General features: G+C 27.1%; 1 protein-coding gene and 2 long non-coding RNA genes across 3 annotated transcripts; 1 reads left to right on the forward strand and 2 right to left on the reverse strand.

Annotated features, from left to right (window-relative positions):
* Positions 1-716: 716 nt before the first annotated feature.
* Positions 717-8,923, reverse strand: LOC124956829. Its single transcript, XM_047513136.1, has 11 exons — positions 8,633-8,923; positions 8,087-8,493; positions 7,602-7,705; positions 7,393-7,409; positions 7,115-7,273; positions 2,054-2,362; positions 1,565-1,971; positions 1,381-1,480; positions 1,105-1,206; positions 845-1,003; positions 717-770 (listed from the first exon to the last, which is right to left on the reverse strand). The coding sequence occupies exons 1-11, from the start codon at positions 8,921-8,923 to the stop codon at positions 717-719; spliced, it is 2,109 nt and encodes a 702-aa protein (XP_047369092.1).
* On the forward strand, positions 2,889-7,758 carry LOC124956790. The gene is made up of 3 exons (XR_007103370.1): positions 2,889-2,980; positions 7,066-7,143; positions 7,225-7,758. It is a non-coding gene; the product is annotated as an uncharacterized LOC124956790 (long non-coding RNA).
* Positions 8,924-10,773: 1,850 nt separating the features above from the next.
* LOC124956787 lies at positions 10,774-16,393 on the reverse strand. Its single transcript, XR_007103365.1, has 3 exons — positions 15,790-16,393; positions 13,378-13,502; positions 10,774-12,862 (listed from the first exon to the last, which is right to left on the reverse strand). It is a non-coding gene; the product is annotated as an uncharacterized LOC124956787 (long non-coding RNA).
* Between the last annotated feature and the right edge of the window lie 1,563 nt (positions 16,394-17,956).

Below are 17,956 nucleotides of genomic sequence, written 5' to 3' on the forward strand. Positions count from 1 at the left end.
ATCAAGTTGTAGCTTATTACAGGATTTAAATATATGTTCATTAATGACGTTAATTCGTTTAATCGATAAAATTTCTTCCGTATTTTCGGTGAATCGAAGTAAAAAAAGAAATTCATCGTTTAATGTCAATATTTATATAATTTTTTAGATATAGATTCGATAGATGCCAATGTATAATTGTTTAAAATAAATAATTTCGTGGATGTGCGACTAAATAAATTATTCGACAGGTTATGTATTATTACTTCTACTTTTTTCTGCAAAATTAATAATTACTATGTGTAGAATGTAATCATTTTTTACGTGCCAGAGAACTTTCTGTGCCAACATTGAATCTCTTTCAACTAGATATATTCTGTTTCTTGTCGAATATTCAAACATAAAATTTATTTTGAGATTTCTAATTTGTTAATTATCTTTTCAATATAGTCTGCTGCTTTAAATTTATACTATTTATCATCATCTACTAAATGGCGTAGAGAATGGTTTAGTACGTCTTTTACTTCTGATTTGGTATTCCATTATGCATAAACGAAAATATAATGTTCTTTGTACTTCTCTTACATTCTGATGAGAGAATAGGATAATTTTCAATGATTTTTTTGTACTTTTTATTCATCGTTCGTTGTTTTGCATCTATATTCGACATTTCCATTCTTTTTCACTCAAATGTTTTTTCTTCTTTTTATATAAATGCAAAAAATTAATTAATCGTTTTAATTAATAAAAGCTCTCAATGTTGTGAAGTATGAAAATGAGGATGACAGAAACTGAAATATATATAATCGAGAAATTTATCGATGTATGTGAGAAGTATTGAGCATTATAAAGATAATGAACGTACCGACATGTAATAAGTTAGAGACAATGCAGGTATAAATCCAGGAATACAGACTGTAATTGGTTTCTGAGATCTTTGAATTAGAAAGTATACATTTTTCCACATTTTTCGTGAATTATCCATCCAATTTAAATTATAAGCTGCCATTCCAATCGCAGTACTCTTCAATGATAATTTTTAATAAAATAACATATTATACAAGTCGTATAATAATCATTATATATATGTAGTCTATATAAAAAAAGAGGAATGATTCAATTTACCATTTGTATTAAATTTTCAGCAGGATATGAGTTCAAAAATAATTGAATAACAGCGACAATATCCAACACGAGGAATTGGAATTTGACCGCTACTTCATTTGACTATCGTTAAACAAATAAATGCATTAAAAAGAAATTATAATATTAATAAAATGAATAAAAATACGTATAGATATTTATCATGCATATAGATACGTGTAAATATATCGTCTATTATTTCAATTAGAACATATTACGAATTTCTATTATTTTATTTGTTATAATAATAATACTAACAAATATAAATATAAGTCCACTAATGACAATTATTATGCCCGTAATAACAGTAGCGGTGAAAATTAGGGTACGCACAGTTTTTACTATCTTTTCTGCATAACTAAAATAAGATAGAAGAATAACACGTGTTCATGTTTTTATTGAATACAATTTTTCTTTCATATTCTAATGAGAAAATTATTACCTGAGTATCTGACCATGTTTCTCTATACATCGTGTAAGATCATATTCGTCGACGATATTTGCAAATTCAACTTTCAACATTTCAAATCTTGCACCAGCGAACCATAGTAAAAATGCAACCTGGCAATCAATTGCGGCAGCTGTACAAGCTTGTACAGCAGATAATGCTTGTTGAAAATAAATAATTTCGTAAATGGGATGTGATTCCGTGTTGAAAGGATAAGCCGCAAAATTGGGTAAAGATTGTGGTAGAAATATTGGTCCCAAAGCGATATTCGTACCCGCTAAATAAAATCCAAATGTAAGGGATATGTGTAGTATCGCCGATCTATTCACATACTTTTCTAGTATAGCTTGTTCGTATGGCATGGCTTGTTTAATAATATTTTCCATTTCCTCTATTATCGACTGAAACGGTTGATATAATATTATAGATGACGTATTAATTGGTAATAGTAAAGCATATTCAACATCTAATTTTATATTGTACCTGCAAATTCGAACGTTGCCATCTACATATCATCATTTTAATAGTCATATTTATCATAGTGATTGCAAGACATATTAACTCTATAATCATTTCAGAATTATTGCGATGAACGTACATTCCATTTGCTAAAGCCATTAACATTATCTGAGCGCTTAGAAAGGATACGTAAAAGTAAACATCGAGAAAGAACAATTTTTTCTTCGAGGTGTTCGTCGGTGGTGGCCATGCAACTAATAGAGCAACGCTTCTCTTTGTAAACTTTAATGCTGCTTCGTTAGTAAATTTCATGATAATATTATTTGTTTGATTTTTTTGTCTTTCTTTCTTTTTCCTTAACGTGACCGATCTGAACGCGAACAGAAAACTATTCCACTTCGATAAAAAACCGATCTATAGATAGTAATTTTTATTTATGGATGAACGAAGATAGAATAAAATACCCTTCTGTACTTATTTTATAAATGAAAAAATACTCTTTAATTCTACGTTCGATATTTTTCTATAAACGTTTATTTCAACTACCGCCTGTAATGTAGTTTCGTTAGTTCGCTGAAGGGAATAAATTAATCAGGAGTATCCTACACACTACACCTTACTTACGTATCTGTAATTGCTTTAAATTATTGGATATGAAGAACTTTCCGCACTTTCTTTCCGATAAATTTTTTCTTACATATAATTTTGCAGTTTGAGAATGCGATGATAGAAAATAAATAAATTATTATACATCTAGTGTAACAATCGATTAAATTGTAAATTTATGTTTTTTTTTTCGCAATAATGAAACCAAGTCTAGTCATTTTCTATAGCGTTTTTTTCTTTTTATTCATTTAAGGTTTTACTATGGAATGGAATATTTATACGAAGAAGAGTTCAGAAAATAAATACTATTTGATATTTTTCTGAACATCAGTTCATCGTAAATATGTAAGTACATTCTCGTTATTGAATTTATTAAATTCATACACGTAACATCTTGGAACCTAATTACTAATTTAAATATGCAGTGAAAATGTAAAATAAGTCATTTAATAAGTTCGGAGAACGCAATTCTATTTTCGAGATAATTTAAAGATTTAGATGTTAAAATTGTGAAAAAGGTGTAAAAATATTTTATCTAATGAATACTTATTATTATTTTTTGTTTCTATAAAATAATTCCTTACTTAGGTAATATCAAATATTATGGGAAACTAATATCAATGAGGATGTAATTATTGACATTTCATTTTTAATAATTACACTGCATTAGCGTATAAATACATAGAATTATATGAATACTAAAATTAATTTATTCTTTTATTAAACTACAGTTCTTAAAGTTGTGAAGTATGAGCAGGACGAAGATAGATACTAAAATATATATATATATATGTATCGATATATATGAGAAATATTGGCAATCATAATAATAATTAATCTATCAACATGTAATATTGTTAATATGTATATATAAATCCAGAAATATTGAGTGTTACTTGCTTATGAGATCTTTGAATTAGAATGCATACATTTTGTCACATTTCTCATTGATATTGGAAAATATTCATTTATGCGATTACGAGTACTATATCAACGTTGATAATTTCGAGGAAATATATTTTATTAAACAAGCCTTATCAATGATAGATCAACATAATTTTCCTTTTGGTTCGTTGAATTCCTAACTCGAAGTTATCCTGGTTAAATCTCTTACCTATGGATAATAATTTAAGGATAACTTAGTTAAGATCTATCCTTATCCTTTTTTTTATATCCAATATCTTTTCTTATTAAATAAATATCTATAAAAATATTTTTTCCTAATTCGTGTATTTATGATTGTATATTTATGTCATCAATGCAATCATTAATCTTTGAAGATACCATTTTCAATATTTTATCCTTATCTTTTCTTAAGAGAATCGATAAGTTAAGAAACTTTTTCTTTCAATATTTCTAGTAATTATAGTTCCTCAATAATTTTATTCTTTCCGATACTCGATCATTTCACCCTTCTTTCGTTTTTTTTTTTTTTTTTTCCTTTGCGCTCCTACTGCACGCTATTATAAGAACGAATTGTAAATTTTCTTCGCCCCCTACGACGTTAATGAATTATGTCTCTCTTTTTTTGTTTTTTTTTTCTCTCTCTCTCTTCGCTTTTATTTCTTCTTCTTCTAGAGAAAAACTTCTCACATATGTGCGTTAAGGCATTTACAAGTATCGAATCAAAGATATGTTCGTAAATAAATTAGTTCAATTCAATTGTGAGATTTTCTTGGATCTTCTTTTTTCGTTTCTTTTTTTTTTTTTTTGTTTTTTTTCCTTTCCTTTTTTAAATAATACAAAGACGAAGTTATATAGCTCATCGGAAAAAGCAAGAATAATTTCAATAGTAATGATAATAATGATTCAATTAACAGAACTCTTCTTTAATAATTTTTAATTTTGTTATAATTCAAATAAATGAATTTAATAAGATTGCGGGATTTAAGAAAATAATTTGTATAAAAGATTCATAACGTTCAATTCTCAAAGCTATCTCTCGAATCTTCTTTAATATTGGGTATAATTAAAAGATAAGATTTATTATGATCGAAGAATCCCAGAATATTTTGTATAATGAACTCATAAAATTTTTAATTCATCCATATCTTTCTCGTTATCGTTCAATCCCTTTCTTGATATTTTTGAGATCATTTCAAGATATATAAGTTACTGATATTGGAAAACGGGAAAGAAGAAAAAAAAAAAAAAGGAAAAAAAGAACAAAAAAGAAAAGAAAACAAAAAACAAATAATGGAATAATTTGTATCGATAATAAATTCATACGATTAATTTTCAAAAAGTTATTCGTGAATCTTTTTTATTATGTTGAAATAATTTCAAGATCGATGACATTGAGATTGCCAAGAGTGCAAGAATAATTTATCTCTAGCAAAGATAATTTGTACATCGATGCTTTTAGCGTTACTCGAATTGTGCCGAGTTGAATATGTCGTACGAAGCTAAAATACCCGAACGTTGGCACTCAAGTGGGATTACCGTTGCGCGAGATTTGTGTTGGAATTTTGTCAGAGTGTTAGGTCGTGCGAGAATGGAGGATTATCGTTCGAGAAACGAAAATGCGAGTCACCGTATCACGGTATACGTAAATATATACTTGTATAAGCTCGAGTATGTATCTACGAGTTTCACAGTGGTGGAATTTTACGTTTGGTAGAATCTTCGAATGTTCAGGAACGAACGATTTAAGAAATAAACTTCGGTTCCGTTTTTCAACGGCAACGATTTACTCGTTCAAGCACGTACGTAATTTTTGCAAATACCACAAAACGATCAACCTCGAAACCAAGAAGAAATGTCGAAAGGCATTCTCATAGTTCTCATTTCTTCAAGCAAGATACATTTCTTAGTTTTACCCCTTTTTTTATTTTTTCTTTTTTTTTAAGGAACATACAATCTCTCTCTCTCTCTCTCTCTCTCTCTCTCTCTCTCTCTCTTTGTCTCTCTCACTCGCTCTCTTTCGATATCTAAAAAAGTTTTTAATATTAAACGCATAGAATATATTTGTACTATTAATATAATTTCTCTTATCTTTCATTTTTTGAAATTTTATCTTTTTATTTTTACTTACAATTGCATCTACATTAACATGAATAAGCATATAGCGATATTAAAATTTAATTAATTGTCTACTTTATCATAGCTCTCATAGTCGTGAAATATGAAAAAGATGACTAAATTTTAATAATAATAACAATAATAATAATAATAATGAGAATATATATATATATATATAATACCGATATAGAATAGAAAATTGTACGACTTTTGTAGACGTACTAATCCGTAAATTATTACAATTTCAATATTAAGGATGATCGAAGAAAGTAAAAAATAATTCATTCATTGTTATTTTTATAAACAATATTTAGATATTCTACGTAATAATACGTTTAATATTCTTACGTAAACGTTTCTATTCCTCGGTTATAGATACATTTTTGCTTCTTCGACTTTTATAGCTAAAAGGGGATAAATCAGTCATGAGATTTCTACACGCTAGACGTTCCTTACATACCCGTTATTATCTTGAATTACTGTGTGTAAAGAATAGAAACTGTTTCTTCCTCCCTTTCTTCGTGCGAGCCCTCTTATATATGATTTTATAGTTTTAATACGTTATGATAAAGGAAGAGAATAAATGATTATATACGTAGACAAACATGAGTTTGATTTTTACCTTTAATTCATAACATCCGGTAAAATGTATTCGAGTTCATTGATGATCGATTGAGACTTTTTATTTTTATTTATTTATTTTTTCTCAATTGTGTTTCACAATTTTTATTGTGAAATACAAAGGACCATGGATACAAGTATTAAAAAGGATGAAGATACGAAATTATCGAATGGTGATAAAGTACAAATAAAAATGAAATATTTCATTATCTTTATCAATATATTTGTTATTTACATTGAAATAAAATAAGTTTTTAAATATTTCAAGATAATCCTTGATATTAACATTTTATTAGATTTATATATTGTTAAAATTATAGATCTGGTAACGTATTATTTTCATCTTTTTTTTCCTTTTTTTCTAAATGTTATTCTATCAGAAAGGCTCGGATAGTTGTAAAGTATCGAAAGGATGCACTTAGAAACTGTAAAATGATTATTTATTTATCATTTATGTTAATTATTTATATTAAGTATAAAAAATTACGAATGTACGAAATAATTGAAGTAATCGTACGAATAGTCGTAATACTCGCAATGCGGCGTTTGGAATTTTTTAAATGATTTGTAATAATCATTTGTATCAAGAGTAATCAGAAAATTTATATATATATATATATAGTTATGATTGCAAAAAAAAAAAGAAAGAAGATACCGACGAATGGACACATTGATATTGGAAAATTTTCTATTAATTTGATTAAGAGTACTATATTATCGTTGATCGATTCAAGAAAATATTTTTTTACCAAACGAGCGAATGCTAGATTTATTAAATTTTCTTGTAGGTTCGTTAGATTCCTAACTTGGAAGTTATCAAGGTCGAGTGTCTCTTACCGATAGATAATACTGCAATGATAAAGAAGGTAAGATACCATCGATCGAAATGGTCAAAGGTTTCTGTGACCTTTGAATTAAACTATATATACTGCTTTTCATTTTTTTAGATTTATCGATCCAATTTGACTGATATGCTGCCGATCCGACGGCAGAACTCTGCGGATTTAATTAATAAATTAATAATTTATGATAATAATGATGATGATAATTATAATAATAATAATAATAATAATAATAATAATAATAATAATATAGTAACCATGAAAATTATTTACCATTTCCATCAGATTATCTGCAGGTCGACAGGATAAAAACAATTCGAATATCGATCCGATCATCAACGAGACAAATTGAAGTTTCAGTGTTATCGAATCTGCCTGTTCGTTAAAAAAAAAAAAAAAAAAAAAAAAAAGAAAATACATATTTATATTTAGATCAGGGATAAACAATAATTAGTTTTGATAATTCGACGTGAATGAAATACCAACGAATAGAAATTGAACACCACCGAATATTATGCACACCGACGAAACACCAATACTTGTGAGTATTATAAAACGTATTGCTTTGATGACGTCCTTTCCATATCTAAAAAATCATTACTACAATGACAAGGAAATACATTGGAATATATTAATGGATCATTAATAAACACTTGATTACCTTGATAAAACGAAATGTAGCTTGATAGAATATTTTAAAATCTTATTTTCAACAATGTTTAAAATAATCGTATTTGTGTTTAACGAAAAATCATGCATAACAAGACAAACAAACAAAAAAAAAAAAAACAAAATAAACAAAAAGAAAAAAGAAAGAATAATAATAACAATACATTCGACAATTATATTAATTACCTTAATAAATTTTGATGTAATTGGATGTATGCGTAATTACAAAAAAAAAATATTTATATATATATATATAAAAAAAAAGAAATAATAACAGATACGATAACATATTAATTACCTAAGTAAATCGTGATGTAATTTAATGCAATCATTTAATTCATCTTCGTTAACGATATTAATCAATTTAATCGTTAAAATTTCGAATCTGGCACCTGTGTACCAAAGTAAAAAAGCAATCTGACAATCTATGGTCACACCTACGGCCGCTTGGATGCCAACGAATGCTTGTTGAAAATAAATGATCTCGTGGATTGGATGAGATTCTACTTTGAACGGATATTCGGCAAATGTTGGAAATGGACGTGGTAATATCGTCGGTCCAAGGATAAAGGCCACGCAGATCGTGTAATAACTAAACGTCATAGCAAGATGAAACATGGCGAATTTGTCGACGTATCTTTGCAGAATCGTTCTCTCAAAATCGTTCATCCTTTTGATGAAATCCTCCATCCCTAAGGTAACCATCTAAGAACAATGTTTTCTTTTTTCTTCTTTTTTTTTCTTTTGTTTTTGTTTTGTTATTTTTTTTTCTATTTTTTAGAATCATTTAAAAGACATTTGCGCAATTAATCAAAAAAAAAAAAAAAAACACATCACGGATCACCTTAAGTCTCATGGATTGACATTTAAAAATGATCATTTTAATCCATATCTGCATAGAACCCATAAAAAAGCAAATCGATTGGGTAACTATCACGGAATTATGATAATGTTCACGTATTCCACGTATCTCAGCAAAAATAAACGATAATATTATTAAAAACGATATCCACCATCTGATCTCACGAAATATCAATTCTCTTTTAGTTGATTTCAATGTAGACGGCCAAGTACCCATAGGCGATACACTTAGTTTAGTAAATTTTAACGCATACTCCGGTGTTAACTTCGGCATCAACATTACGACGAATATATCGTAGAAAATGATTTAACCTCTGTTATCCAACTCTCCCTCCCTATATAACAACCCTTATCAGTTTCCACGGTTTAAGAACGAACAAAGTAAATGCATTGTTTCGAACGATCATATTAAATAAATGATAAATTTCGTTGTCTTAGAAAACGGAATGTTTTCTCTCCTCTAATGCCACGATATCTCTCTCTCTCTCTCTCTCTCTCTTTCTCTCTCTTTCTATATATATATATATATACGTATATACGATCGAATTATCGAAGGACAAGGAAATATGTTTCCATTTCATTGTGTTAAATCATACCTTTCTGTATTTTCATCTAATTATCATTTATCAGTATAAATGCAAAGCTACAGTTACTATTAACTCTCTACCTCCTATATCTCTGTCTTTCTTAGCTCTTACTTATATACTCGAGGATACCTAAGGTTGATAAAGCTGAGACTCCTCAGTTCGTTTCATACCGAGTTATACATCACCTGGCATTACGTTCTTCCTCAAATTAACTCAAATATCTACGTACAAACATTGAACGTGACTTCCTACGAGTACGTAGTTTATTCGTTTAACGATCTAACTTTTATAATTCGATACATTTAAAACTTTCTTTGATATATATATATATATATATATATATATATATATATGTATGTAAATTACATATTTTATTGTTAATATATATATATATATTTTTTTTTTTTCATCGTCGTCGCTGTTCCTGTGTTTGACATTAAAAAAAAAAAAAAAAAAAAAAAAAAAGGAAAAGAAGAAAAAAGAGAGAGAGAGAGAAAAAAATAAACCCCCCTCCCCAAAAAAAAAGGCGGAGAAAAAATATGTGCATACATTCGAACACATCGTAGTTTATTTGCTTTATTTATGTATATACAATTTCGTTGTTTCCGTGTTTCGTTATGTCGATAAAAGTGAACTATGTATTTTATCGTAATATACTTACGCTGCAACAATTTCTTTGCTATCGTTGTTCCTGTGTTTGACATTTAACCAAAAAAAAAAAAAAAAAAAAAAAAAGAAGAAAAGAAAAAAGAAAAAAAAAGAAGAGAGAAAAAAAAGAAAGTAAAAGAAAGAAAGAAAAGGAAAATAATGTACGTAAAAATATTTAACAACTTTTTAGATTATTTCGCTAGTGAAAATTCAAAAAAGGTATATAAAAAATTAATTAAAGTTTTATCAAATAAAGTTCAAGATATTTATGGGATTATACATTTATTTGTAGTACTATTACTATTCGATGATTATAGTTTATTTAATTTATGAAACGTGATTGATAAAATGTAATTACGGATATTCACGTGAAAATACTGTGACGAGTGATAAACATGTGTGAACAGTGATAAACAATAAATTGATAAAGTTCGACTTTGTTTATATTAATTAAATAAAGGTTACTCGATGATATTATTCTTGATACTTTACGCTTAAAGTTGAATCATATAGAAACATGAATTACTATGTTCTTTTAATTCTCAAAAGTTAAAAAATCACATTTAATGTTTTCATTATACGGAGAGAAGAAAAATTTTACATTTCAGTTAATTATATTTTATTACAGAAATTAAAACAATAGAGGAGATGAAAATCAAATGAATTATTTTTTCTATTCATTATTTTTTATTTTCTTTTCTTGCTTTTTTTTTTTTTTTTTTTTTTTTTTTTTTTTTTTTTTAATACATTAACGACAACAATTCTATGTTATAACAGTGTACGTAAATTTAATCCAACATTTTGTATATATATATATATATAAATATTCTTTTCTTTTTTATCATACGAATTTTCAAATAGAAAATATTTTTTCAATTTTTCAATTTTTAATTCGAACGATTTCAAAAGGATCTTTAAATAAATGTTGATATATATTTATTTAGAAATAAAATATTGAATCAATTTAATAAGAAATTTAAGATTGCCCTATGCTTACTATCATTACAATGGTATTATGATAATCGTCGAAATAATAATTGTATTAGAAAACGTACTTAAATTAACGTCGACATATTTATTTCGATATAAATTATCGAACGTTTTATTCCATTTAGATATCGATCAACCTAATAAGAACATTAACATTGCTCTATATTTTGTATCATGCAAATGGGAATTTGACCAATAAATACTCTAAAAAGCAAATAGTATTTCACCCCTATAATTCGTATCATACCAATAGAAATTTGACCAATACTAAAATAATAGTCGTAATTAGAAATATCTCTAAATTAAGCTCGACGTATTTATTTAGATATAAAATATCAAAGATTTATTACATTCGAATATCGATTAACCTAATAAGAAATTTAACATTGCCCTATATTTTCTATAATTCCAATGAGAATTTGATCAGAATTGAGATAATAATAATATTAGAAGGATCCCTAAATTAATGTCGACGTATTCATTTAAATATAAAATATTAAATATTTATTATATTCGAATATCGGTAAACCTAATAATAAATTTAACATTGTCCTATATCTTCTATCATTCCAATAGGAATTAGATGACTGTTAAATTAAAATAATAGTATTAGAAGTTATTTCTAAATCAACGTCGAGATATTTATTTCGAGATATAAAATATTGTACATTTATTACATTCACATATCGATCAAAACTCTAATAACAATTTTAACATTATCCTATATTTTCTATCGTTCTAATAACAATTCGATCAATAAATATTATAACATAGAAATTTTACTTTATCCTAGATATTCAATAAAAATTCCAATAGAAATTTGATGACTGTTAAAATAAAATAATAGTATTAAAAGTTATCATTGAATCAACGTCGAGATTATTTATATCGATATAAAATATTATACATTTATTACATTCACATATCGATCAAACTATAATAACAATTTTAACATTATCTTATATTTTCTATCGTTTTAATAACAAATTTGACCAATGAATAATATTGGGTCGACCGGAAGGTAATATCGTTTCTGGGCATGTCAATATTTGATTGTGATTAAAAATAATAACTTGTTAAAAATTTATTCGTTTGAATTAGATTTAAGGAAGCGACATTACTTTTCGGTCCACCTAATATAATAAATAAAAATTCTACTTTAAGTTTATATTTTATATAATTCCAATGGAAATTTGACCAATACCAAAATAATAGTTAGTAATTAAAAGGATATCTAAATTAAGGTAAACGTAACAATAGAGAGTTTGTCGTTTTGCGAATTCGATTGAACTAGGGTCGCACGTTTCGGCTTATTGTTATTCGCTACGTTATACAGCATTTCATCCAAAATAATCGGGATCGTTCAATGAAATCGTTCGGTACGGTTCGCTCGCTTAACCATTATCAGGGTTCGTTGCCAAATGACCGAAGTTAAAACAAGAGGTGAGGGGTGGGCAGGGAGGTGGGGGGGGGTTCAGGAGGGAAGGGGGTGGTGCTGATGAGGGGTGGGGATAGAGTAGAGAGAAAACGAACGATCGGTTCGTACGGTAGAGAAGTGTCGTTCAACGGGGAGTCATAAAACCGATCAATGGATTAATTATCGAATTCGTATTTGTTCGCGTCGACGCGATACGATTAATTCTCGTCGATTTATCGAGCTTACGAGTCCGCGTCGTCGCTAAAACACCAACCCCTCCATCGTCGTAGTCTCCCCTACCACCACACACCACCCACTCATCACTTGTGCGTTAACGCTGATCTTTCATTTTCTTCCGTTTCGTTTCTTTTCTTTCCTTTCTTTTTCTTGTTTCTTTTTTTTCTTTTTTTCTTTCTTTTTTTTTTTTTCCTTTTTTTTTCTGTTCACGGAATAAGAAAAAGTATAATTATCCCTTCGAAAGGAACGGACTAGTTCGTAACTTGGATCATTCTAAATTCAATGAATTCCATTGGAATGCATCTCTTTGTTGCTTTTTCTCGCACAATATTTACTGCAACGATTGGAGAATAACTTTTTTTTATTAAATATATATATATATATGTATATGTATATATTGATTAAAGTGATACATAAGTAAAAGTAATATGAAGGTATATGATTTTCAATTGAGTTAAAAGAATATATCAGGTAAAGGAATGCAAATCAGATAAAAGATATTTCACATTGTCTTTATATTTTGCGTCGTTCGAATGTTCACTAATTGAAGAAGAAGAAGAAGAAGAAGAAGAAGAAAAAAGAAAAAAGAAAGAAAAAGAAAGAAAAACTGCATTTTATTGCAAGAATTTTAACGAAAACATTTGTACGATCGTATGCGTAAATAAATCTAAGATATCAAAGATCAATATCTTTTTTTTTATCATTAAATCTTTACCGATATCTTTTATTTTCTTTTTCTTTTTTCCTTTCCACGTGATATCGAAATAAAAATACCAAAAAAAAAAAAAAAAAAAAAAAAAGAAAAAAGAACAAAAAAAAAAAATGTCTTCATTAAAACGATAAACTTACTAATACAATATCGTAGGTATGAGTATTATCAGGACCACACCCAAGGTGCTAATCATGGCAAGTGTAACGATCGTCGAGTGCTCGAAAACTGTTTTATGGCCAATATTACTTTCCGTCTTACTCTCCTGAAATTAAAAGTAAGAAAGATTCATGGATAATGTTTTTTCCCTTTCTTTTTTTTTTCTTTCTTTTCCTATCCTTTCTTTTTTTTTTCTATCACGAAACTTTCAATGGGAGATAAGTTTATATAAAGAACAAAAAGGAAAAAACGTTTATATATTTATATATTCGACGATATTTCGTAAAATATATATATATATATATATATATATGTATGTTAATATTAAATTATCAAAAGGAACAGGAATGAAAATTTGCAGAACGATGTCTTCAAGAAGACTATAATCCTTTTAAGTAGTTATAAAGAAAGAAAACTTTATATATATATATATATATGTATGTATGTATGTATATTATATAATCTAGTTTTCTGTTCTTTTTCTCCTTATCTTCTGTCTTATCGAACTATCCTCCATTGTTTTTCTTTATCTTTATTCTCTTTTCGTTTTCTTTCAGTTCTGTTTGGTCGTACGACGAGGAATCAAACCAAGAGACAAACTGGATCATTGTATTTTCTAACAGATAAACGTGTTCGTGAAATCAAGTGGGAATTAATTAAGCGAAGAAAAACTTCGATCGTTTGGTACAACGAGAGTAAGACAGTTTTTCTCTCGTTATTTCAACTTTATAGAGACAACGATGAAAGAGAGAGAAAGAAACAGAGAGAGAGAGAGAGAGAGAGAGAGAGAGAGAAAATACAAATAGTAGAAACTAACAGAAGATTCTCTAACTTTGTTGATCGAACAGACTTTTCTCTATCTTTCTCTGTCTCTCTCTCTGAAATACTTGAACATTAATGAGACATTCTACTCTTGTTCTGTAAATAATAATAATTATAATAATAAAAAGAAAAATAAAACGTATTCACGTTATGGTGATGGAAAGAAAAAAAAGAAAAGAAAAAAAGGAAAATGTAAGAAAGAAAAGAGATTTTTTATCGTGCAAAAGGAAAAAAAAAAAGAATATACACAAGAAAATTAGGTCCATTCTTTTTATATTCTCTTTTTCTTTCTAAGAAGGACAAATGTTACGAGATTAAACTGAACAACCAGTTAGATTCTCGTTAAAAGTTTGACGAATAACGTTTATCCCTTTAGTCCTACAAACTCTTATTGTTTAACTTAGTTCGGTAACATCATTTGTTAAAGAAATGGTAATATTAAATGCATAAACCGTTTAATTTCACTTTAGCTTGACCTCATTATATATATATATATATATTTTTTTTTTTAGTTTTCACGGAGGAGATCGATGAGTTTTGCAAAAATCATAAAATTTCATTTTTACCTTCGGCAGCTTTATGATTTTTAAGCTTCTTTTCGAAATATACGAACTGGAAATAGCTAGTTTTATTAAACAAAAAAAAAAAATAATAAAAAAAAAGAAAAAAAATCGAAAAAAAAGTTGAAAAAAAAATATATTCGATAAAAATTTATTGATTAAAAACTTTCGCCATTATTTATTCATCTCGACCTTTATATATATATATATATATATATATATATATATATATATATATCAATATCTCTATTTGTTCAAATGTGATCGTAACGGTATTGGCGCATTGACGTATGATTAAATGTAAAAGATAATCTCGTAATTTTAATCGGAATAAATTCTGACGAATTTCTAACCATCTATGTACGTACAAAAATGGGTCAGATTTATTTTGTTTTGTTCTTTTTTGTTTCTCTTTTTTTCTTTTTTTTTTTTTTTGTTTTTTCTTTTTCAAATATCCGATTAAAAATTACCAACTAAAATGATTCACTTTATTTATCTATTTGTCTGGATGTATATCAATATTTCTTTTTCCACTTCTATTCGCATTATCAATATATCTATTCATCCGAATATAATCGCAATAGTATATGCGCGTTGGTGTGTGTGTGTGTGTGTATGTGTGTGTATGTGAGTGTGTTAAATGTAAAGAACATCTCGGAATAAATTCAATTACTTCGAATAACCCAAGAAATAAATTATAAATTGCAATCTCGTTTGCCTTCTCTGTCTACTTTGCTCTATACTTTTTCTCTTTTTTTTTTTTTTTTATCTGTCTGTCTGTCTCTATCTCTCTTTCTCTCTCTGTCTCTCTTTCTCTCTCTATCTTTATTTATTTTTTTCTCTTTTTTTTTCTTTTTTTCTTTTTTTTTTTTTCTTTTTATTACCGTCATATGCCGCGGGGCGTTGACTTAACGTCCTAAATGAATACTCCGGGAATTGGAGAGGTTCTTTAAATATATATACATATATATATATATATATGTGTGTGTGTGTGTGTGTGTGTATACATACTTGAAGTTTCTGTGCATTGCTGGCAATGCAAAAGATGCAAAATAACGTAAGGAAAAGAAATTGCCGTAACATTTTCTCTGTGTCGAATGTCTTTGATAATTCAAACGATACTAAAGAAATAATGAACGTGCAAAATTTCAACGTTGTTATCATTTATCTCCAGAGATAAAATTTAACAGATAATTTTTATCGTACTATCGCCAATCTTATTATCTTTCTTAATATATAATGAGAATAATATTTAATATTTAATGAGCCATAATGGAATTAAGATTTAATGAGAATTTTTTTATTATTTAAAAGCGAACTTAATTTTACAATTGTTGGATTCTAAGTAACATAATATTTTTCAAATTTTAAGCCCGTACAAAGGATATTGACATAGTTCGTCGATTATGCGTATTCGAATATGACGAATGAATTTTAATTATCGCGTATAATAAAATAAACGGACACGATTATTGCGATCGATTATTGTTTTTATTTTTTATTTTTCTTTTCTTTTTTTTTTTGTTTTATTTTTTCCTTTTATTTTCTATCCTTCTCTTACGCTTTTACTTTCCTCACATTTCGTAAGATGTCCTCTCTCTCTCTCTCTCTCTCTCTCTCTCTCTCTCTCTCTCTCTCTTTTCCATTTTATCTTTCCTTCTTTCTTTTTTTCTTGTTTCTTTTTTTTTTGCGTTCAAATAACGTCAATCAACGAACGAAATAAATTTTTGTCAAAATGTCAATTTTTTAACGCATCAAAGGGGAAAGATTCATTTTGTTAGCACACCGTTTATTACCTTAACGTAAAGGATAAATGGATTTCACTCTTGCACTTTTTATTTCTTTTGCTTTATTCTTTGTTTTTTCTTTTTCTTTTTCTTTTTCTCTTTTTATTTTTGTTGTTATTTTTATTTTATTTATTTTTTTATTTCTAGTGTCGAACCGACGCGTATGAGTGTATGCATGTACGTACGTGCGTTGCAGAGTCGCAAGTAAAGTGGATAGTTTTGAATGGATAAGCGTGGAAAATAGAAAAGAGAGAGAGAGAGAGAGAAATGGAAGAAAAGATGAATTGAAAGAGAACAAAGAAAGAATTATACGTTCTTTCAACGATATTGTTTTTTTCTTTCTTCTTTCTTTCTTTCTTTTTTATTTATTTATTTATTTATTTTTTTTTTTTAAATTGGAATTTTCGAAAGAATTAAAACGAAACAATAAGCTATCTCCTATCTTTTAATTGAAAACGAATAAGGATGAAATTATAGTGATGATATATGAATAATTAAAAATATTGTTGAGAAAGAATTTTACAGATTTTCGACGATAAATTAAATATCATGTATTATTGTATTATTGATTATTCGAAAAAATTTCTTTTTCACTTGGAGCTATTTCGAGAATGGAATTATTATTGAAGAAAATAAAAAAAAAATAAAAAATTAACAAATAAATAAATAAATAAATAAAAAAAAAAAAACAAAACAAAACAAAGAAAAAGCGAGAAAAAGAATAAAAAAAAAAAAAAAAAACGTACGGACGTTTCTTTTTTTCTCTTTTTTATTTTTAAAGCCGTTACGGCGAATCGTAATACTTTTTCCAAGAGTAGAAAATATTGTTATCACTTTGGGAATGAGAAAAATATATCGGAATACGAGATTTAATAGGAATAAAATGTGAATATTGTAATTACGTATAAATAATATATAGATAATAAAAAGAAATATAATTTTGATGAAAAGTATTTTCAAATCGTACTTATTCAAATTTCTCTTATCGGCATGTTCGATACGCATATTATTGTTATTATTATTATTATTCATATTCATTTGATCAAATAAGATCGATCGATTTCAAACGTATACAATTATGTTTAATAGTACGAGAAAAAAATCGTTTTCTTTTCAATTTTTCTTGTTTTTCTTTTTTTCGATCGATATTTCATCGTGTATCGATTTTTTCACGAGGATGATATTTTTTACCTTTTTCTTTTTTCCTTTTCTTTCTTATATATATATATATTTTTTTTTTTTTTTATCAGAAAAAGACAATATTCGATAAGGAAAAATGATTCTTCCGTGTTTCTTTCTCCATTGAAAGAAAGAAAGAAAGAAAGAAAGAAAGAAAGAAAGAAAGAAAGAAAGGAAGAAAGAGAAAGAAAAAAAAAACAAGAAGAAGAAAA

This window comes from Vespa velutina, chromosome 23, assembly GCF_912470025.1.
Source record: "Vespa velutina chromosome 23, iVesVel2.1, whole genome shotgun sequence".
NCBI lineage: Eukaryota > Metazoa > Arthropoda > Insecta > Hymenoptera > Vespidae > Vespa > Vespa velutina.

Coding starts and splice junctions, on each gene's coding strand:
- LOC124956829 (XM_047513136.1), bottom strand. CDS start 8,923: ATGCCGAAGTTAACACCGGAGTATGCGTTAAAATTTACTAAACTAAGT. Junction 1,972..2,053: donor GGCAACGTTCGAATTTGCAG/GTACAATATAAA, acceptor CAACCGTTTCAG/TCGATAATAGAGGAAATGGA. Junction 771..844: donor CTCTAACTTATTACATGTCG/GTACGTTCATTA, acceptor TATATATTTCAG/TTTCTGTCATCCTCATTTTC.